At 48.7% G+C, this 6,029-nt stretch overlaps 1 protein-coding gene across 1 annotated transcript; it reads right to left on the bottom strand.

Annotated features, from left to right (window-relative positions):
• Positions 1-1,005: 1,005 nt before the first annotated feature.
• gas8 (growth arrest-specific 8) lies at positions 1,006-5,898 on the bottom strand. The gene is made up of 11 exons (XM_069166886.1): positions 5,749-5,898; positions 5,525-5,614; positions 4,900-5,097; positions 4,609-4,815; positions 4,466-4,520; positions 4,007-4,212; positions 2,804-2,971; positions 2,500-2,586; positions 2,217-2,426; positions 1,351-1,416; positions 1,006-1,269 (listed from the first exon to the last, which is right to left on the bottom strand). The coding sequence occupies exons 1-11, from the start codon at positions 5,749-5,751 to the stop codon at positions 1,150-1,152; spliced, it is 1,410 nt and encodes a 469-aa protein (XP_069022987.1). The 5' UTR covers positions 5,752-5,898; the 3' UTR covers positions 1,006-1,149.
• Between the last annotated feature and the right edge of the window lie 131 nt (positions 5,899-6,029).

Below are 6,029 nucleotides of genomic sequence, written 5' to 3'. Positions count from 1 at the left end.
CTGATGATGTCGCTGCATTTCCTGTTTACACTGGAGGATGATGTCACAGTTGTGTTCGCTTCGCTCTGTAATTTTCATGAATCATCATGAAAACGATAATAATTTCAACGTTTATTCGACTGGTTGAAGAACTGAACACCAAAATAAATCAAAGACACGCTTGCTGAATTATTCTCCTCGTCTTTCACGTTGCGTCGTTGCTCCGACACCGACGAGCTCTTGGTGGTGGAAACGGAGGTGTCGATGTTCATCAGGTGAAGGGAGTCTGACTCCAGATGTGTAGCTTCGCCTCCTGACAGCCAGAGGGCGCCACAGAGATGAGCTGCGTTCACCGACACCGACTCAAAAACTTTGTAAAGGAACCTCTTCATTCGGTCTCAGATGATTTCAGCGAAGAGTCTTCAGGTTCACAGCAGGAACCAGGACCTCGGTTTGGACCTTCTTCCTCCTGGAAATGTTCATGTGTATAGTTTTTCTACTCGTCTGTAAGGACGGAGGCAGTAAAGGGAATGAACCAGAGCTCGGACACCTCGACTGATTTCTCTCCGACTGCTTGAAGGAAAAGTTTTACATCTCACTGAAACTGCAGCTTTAGCTTAGCTTAGCACAAATACTGGGAGCGGGGGGGAACTGTTAGCCTGAGTCTCTCCTGAGGGAATAAAATGGATTTACAGGAGACCAGATGTTGGACTTCTGGAGTCTCACATTCACCAAAGAGTCAAACTTCTTCTTTAACGGCTCCACAGAATGTACTCTCTGTGTGTGTGTGTGTGTGTGTGTGTGTGTGTGTGTGTGTGTGTCACTCTTAACAGTGTTTCTGATCAGCTACATCAGATGAATACCTGCAGCTCACAGCTGCATCAGTTTGACTTTAATTATTTTTAACATGTAAAACGTTCCATTAATAGCTCTCAGAAGGTTTATTTGTTCAAATTTTTTCTTTTTCAGATGTTTTCTTGTCGTCTTCATCAGCTCGCCAGGTTGTAAAAATGAATAGTACAGCTATTCTCAGTTTATACACTTTATACTCTGGCAGTACACAAATCAATATTCCTATTGACTACCCATTCAAATGTAAGATTCAATCAACAACTTAGGTGGTGAGACGTAGTTCGGGTGCAGCGGGTGAGCGCTGACCCCTGCGGGAGGTCAGTGCTGTTGGGTCGGCCTGTTCAGGATCTGCTCCGCGGGCCGTAGGGGCAAGTCGTGCAGCGGGATGGCCAAAGCCTTCAGCCCCTCCGTGCAGGTTTGCAGCAGCTGGTCGTACTCCTGCAGGTCAAACAGCAGCTCATCAGCACCTGAGCTGCAGCGACAGGAAAGCTGTGCAGCGCCAAGCACCGTCCAACTCACCTCGCATTCCCGAGCCATGTCCTTCTGTAAGGCGTCGATGGCGCGCTGCTTCGACTTCAGGATCTCCTAAACAGACGGGTCAGGTTTCAGGTTCAGAGGACGGTGGAAACAGAACCCGAGACGTCAGAGTCAAAACTCCCAACGCACGAGACACGCAGTCATAGACAGATTTTTATTACTATTTATTTAATTTATCGATTTGTTACAAAAATATGGAATAATGTTGGTCTTTTTCGGTCTCCTTAAAGGTTGTTTTGACTGTTTTTGAGGTTGTTTAAAATCTTTTTGTGTCTCGAGTTCACAAACCAGCAGCGACGTCACCCGTTGGTTTGTGAACGTTATGAAGCCCTCAGTTCAGATTCTGTCCGTCACCATCTCGCTAGTTAGGAGTGGTTTGGAGCAGGAAGTGACCATATTTGGACGAGCTGGGAGAGGAGCGAGTGGTGAATCCGACTGATCTGATTGGAAACCTGACGATACAAACGTCCCGCCCACCGATAGCTGTAACCCGACTGCACCACAGGCCTGTCAATCAAACAGACCCGCCCCCAAAAACAAGTCTTTTTGAAGCTTATTTTGTAATTAATGACTGATTATTTTCAGATGGACCTCCAGAAAACTAATAAGAAGGAGCGACTTTAGCTAACAACACCGAGATAACTGGTGGAGACATTTTTTTGACTTTGTATTTCGTGAGAGAAGTTGAATGAGAGTCTATAGAGGCTTTTTTTGGAGCCAACCTCTAGTGGCACTCGGTGGTATTGCAGCTTCAGGCACTTCTGCGTTGGCCTCATTTTTCAGAGCTGGAAGCTACGAACACTTCTCTATACAGTCTGTGGTCATTACAGGTGGATGTGAAATCGTACCTCCAGCTTGTTGGCGGCGCTGCTGCCGGTCGTTGGGTCGACGTTGGAGGCGGAGAGCACCGCACAGAGCTGAACTTCCTTCTTCTCCAGCGTTTCTGTCAGAGCGGTCAGCTTCCTCTCCAGCAGCGCCTCCTTCAGGCTGCTCCTCTGCTGCACGTCCAGGATGGCCTCCATCTGCTTCTTCAGCAGCTCGTCGCGCTCCCGCTCGACCTGCCGACACCACGGCGACATCAGCTCACTGCCGCCGGACGCAGGGAGGAAGGAGAGGGAGGCGGCGGTTTACCTTCTCGAAGGCCTGCAGCAGCAGCTCGTGCTCCACGGTCAGATCTCTCAGCTCCTTTTCAATGAGCTTCACGTGAGCTCGCCGCACCTTCAGACACATCATCAAACATCATCAGCGGTTCGAAGCAAAGTCATCACACTGCCAATCATTAAAGTGTTTTCGTTGCTGTTGAAATAAGAGTAGCAGGTAAATGTTGGTGTCTGTAAAGGACGATTTCGTTCGGTTTCAAATGGTGCTCTTCAGATTGTGGTGAGCCGATGATGCTCCACGTTTGCTGATGTGTACTGATGTGCAGTGAACGCACCACCGCCCTGTCCTTGGCCCGCTCGTGTTCCTCCAGCTTTATGTGCAGCTCGGGCAGCTTCTGCTCGGCGTCCTGCAGAACCTCCGTCAGACGTCTGTTCTCCTGCTGAGCGGCTGAAAGCTCTTTGTCCGATCGCGCCTGCTGCTTCTTTGCCTCCGAGAGCTCCTCCTGTCGGACAGAACATCAGACGGGAGCCGAACCGCAGACAGTCAGGCAGGTGTGAGAAACGACCTGAAGAATTTAATGTCAGGAGGGAGAGTCTGTCTGCAGCAGCAGCAGCTGGGACTAAAGCTGTGTAAAATGTGAATAACAACAAATTATTTCTAAATTCACTCTGAAAGACTGTGTGGGCAAACGGTGCAACAATTTAAGAATAATGTTCCTCAACGTAAAATTACAAAGAATTTGCGGATTTCATCATCTACGGTTCATAAAAAGATTTGTCTTGATCATCAGGCCCTCAGGCGGCACTGCATTAAAAACAGACACAATGCTTTGGTGGAAATCACTACACGGGCTCAGGAACACTTCTGAAAACCATCGTCTGTGAACACGGTTCATCGCTGCATCCACACATGCAGGTTAAAACTCGACCATGCAAAGAAGAAACCAGATATAAACATGATCCAGAAACACCGCCAGCTTCTCTGGACCCGAGCTCATTTAAGATGGACTGAGGTGAAGTGGAAAACTGTTCTGTGGTCTGATGAATCCAAATCTGAAATTTTGAAATGCTGCATCCTCCAGGCTAAAGAGGAGAGGGACCATCCAGCTTGTTATCAGTGCACAGTTAAAAAGCTACCGTCCGTGATGGTACAGTGATGCATTAGTGAACGTGACATGGGTAGCTTGTATATCTGGGAAGGAACTATTCATGTTGAATTGAATTTCACTTTCAAAACTCCAGCAACTGGTCTCCTCAGTTCCCAAACGTTTACAGAGTGTTGTCAAAGAAGAAGTGATGCAACACAGTGGTAAACATGACCCTGTCTCAACTATTTCGAGATGTGTTGCTGCCATCAAATTCAAAATGAGCACATATTTTTAATAAAACAATAAAATGTCTTATTTTTAGTTAAATATGAGTTTACATGATTTACAAATCATCCCGTTCTGTTTTTATTTACATTTTACACAGCGTCCCAACTCTTTCCTTAACAGCGTCGTAGTTCCATCTGAGGGTTTGATGGTTTCCTGTCTCACCTTCAGCAGCTTCTGGTCCGACAGCAGTTTGGTCTGGACACCGGAGTAGTACTCCTCCGCCCCTCGCAGGGATCGCTCATGCTGCTCGATCAGAGTCACCACTCGACTTTTCATCCGGTCCTCCAGATCAATGACTTCGGCCCGCCGCCTCTTCTCCTCCATCTCGATCATCGACTGCATCTGCTGCTGATGTCTGACCTCGAACTCTGAGGAGGCAGCAACACCGGCAGCGTTCAGGAGCAGTTTATAAAACACCTGTCCGCATCTGTCCACACCTGCTCACTCCTGTCCACACCTGCTGACTCCTGCTCACTCCTGTCCACACCTGCTGACTCCTGCTCACTCCTGTCCACACCTGCTCACTCCTGTTCACACCTGCTGACTCCTGCTCACATCTGTCCCCACCTGCTCACTCCTGTCCCCCACCTGTCCAGCTGAGTCCCTCTACAGCGTCATTACCTCGGGTCCTGCGGTCGTAGTCCTTGGTCAGCTCCATCAGCTCCACCTGGTGTTTCTGTTGAGAGTGAACAGGTGACGTGTTGCCGCTCAGGTGAAGAAACAAAGTGTCCAGAATAAAGAACTTCTGTCTGTGAGCTTCTCACCAGTTTGAGCTCCTGGATGCAGTTCTGGCTGCGGAGCTTTTTGTCCCTGAAGTCGGCCTGCAGGTGCTGCTCGTCTCTGCGCAGCACCAGCTCCGACTCCGTGTGCCGGTTCTGGACTAGCGAGGACGAGACGATGGCGTCCATCTTCAGCTCGGAGACGGCGGTGTGGTGCTCGGACAGGACGTGCTTCAGCTTCTGCTTGTAGACCTGGACCGGTCAGAGGTCAGAGGTCAGACAGCGATCTGTAAGGTCAGAGTGCATCTGCAGGAGGTGAACGTGCGTGCAGCTCACGCTGATCTCCACCCGGTGGCGCTCCTCGGCCTCCTCCCTCTCCCTGCCCCTGTTCCTCAGCTCCGCCTTCGCCTCCTCCACACTCCTCTTGGAGACCTCCCAGAAGGCCTGGATCCTGTCCCTCTCCAGCTGGAAGTAGCTCCTCTCCTCCCGCTCTCTGTCCAGCTCCTCCCGCAGCCGAATGATGTGCTCCTCCAGCTGCAGGGCAGAGACACCGAGGTCACATGGAGCCTGTTCATACCTGTTCACAGTTGTTTACACACTCATTTGAACTCCACTGATGATATATAAAATTTCGGCCCACAGCACAGACTGACCTCTGACCCCTGGTGTTCACCTTGACTACAGTACACAGTTGTAGCTTACAGGCTGTAATGAACGTTTGTGTATGTTTCTTTATTATTATTTCATTAGTTGTAACTTTTTTTATTTTTTAATATATATATATAACTTACAGAAGAAAATCAATCAGTCAATCAGTGAGAGTAGACCTGCTTTGATCGATCTGCTTCGAGCTCGGACTGAGTTCCGGTCCAAACACACACACACACACACACACACACTCTCTCTCTCTCTCTCTCTCTCTCTCTCTGTTAGCTCCGGGGCTAACGTTAGCAGCTCTGACCTGGTCCTTGGACATCTCCTCCGTGGACAGACCGTCCACCACCGAAGAAGACTTCCCCTTCCCGCTCTTCTTGCTTTTCGTCTTCGGCGGCTGAACAAAACAAAACAAAAAAAAACAACATCAACATTAGAAGCCGATGACCGAATCCGACTGATGCTAAGCTAACATGCTAACGGATCTCCACTATGTGAACGAGTTTCCAGTGAAAACAAACGTTTACTCACCATCGTTAATCGGCGGGAAACCTTGCGGTAGAACCGAACTTTTTATACACAGTCGACGGTAAAACCGAGTTAGAGCCGAACACCGTGAACTGAGCCGCACGTTCACCCGTAAACACGAGCCGCTGCCATGGCAACCCGTCAGTCACGTGAACATCCGAAAGCTTTTTTTTTTTTCTTCAAATTAAACTTTATTTGAAGAAAATCGACATCACGCAATCGTGAGATCAAAATAATGGAGAACGTTTGAATAAAGGATTAAAGTCAGAAGAAAAGATGACAGT

Source organism: Embiotoca jacksoni, unplaced genomic scaffold, assembly GCF_022577435.1.
Source record: "Embiotoca jacksoni isolate LCO1_2020_lvr unplaced genomic scaffold, fEmbJac1.0.p SCAF_4, whole genome shotgun sequence".
Classification (NCBI taxonomy): Eukaryota; Metazoa; Chordata; class Actinopteri; family Embiotocidae; genus Embiotoca; species Embiotoca jacksoni.
Note: the sequence above shows the minus strand (reverse complement) of the source record. Positions and strands in the feature narration are given on the sequence as shown.

What these genes read in the sequence shown, in the direction of transcription:
- gas8 (XM_069166886.1), bottom strand. An exon ending in AGGAGATGTCCAAGGACCAG is followed by an intron (nt 5,098 to 5,524) that starts GTCAGAGCTGCT and finishes TCTGCCCTGCAG; the next exon opens with CTGGAGGAGCACATCATTCG. An exon ending in GGGCCAAGGACAGGGCGGTG is followed by an intron (nt 2,587 to 2,803) that starts GTGCGTTCACTG and finishes ATGTGTCTGAAG; the next exon opens with GTGCGGCGAGCTCACGTGAA.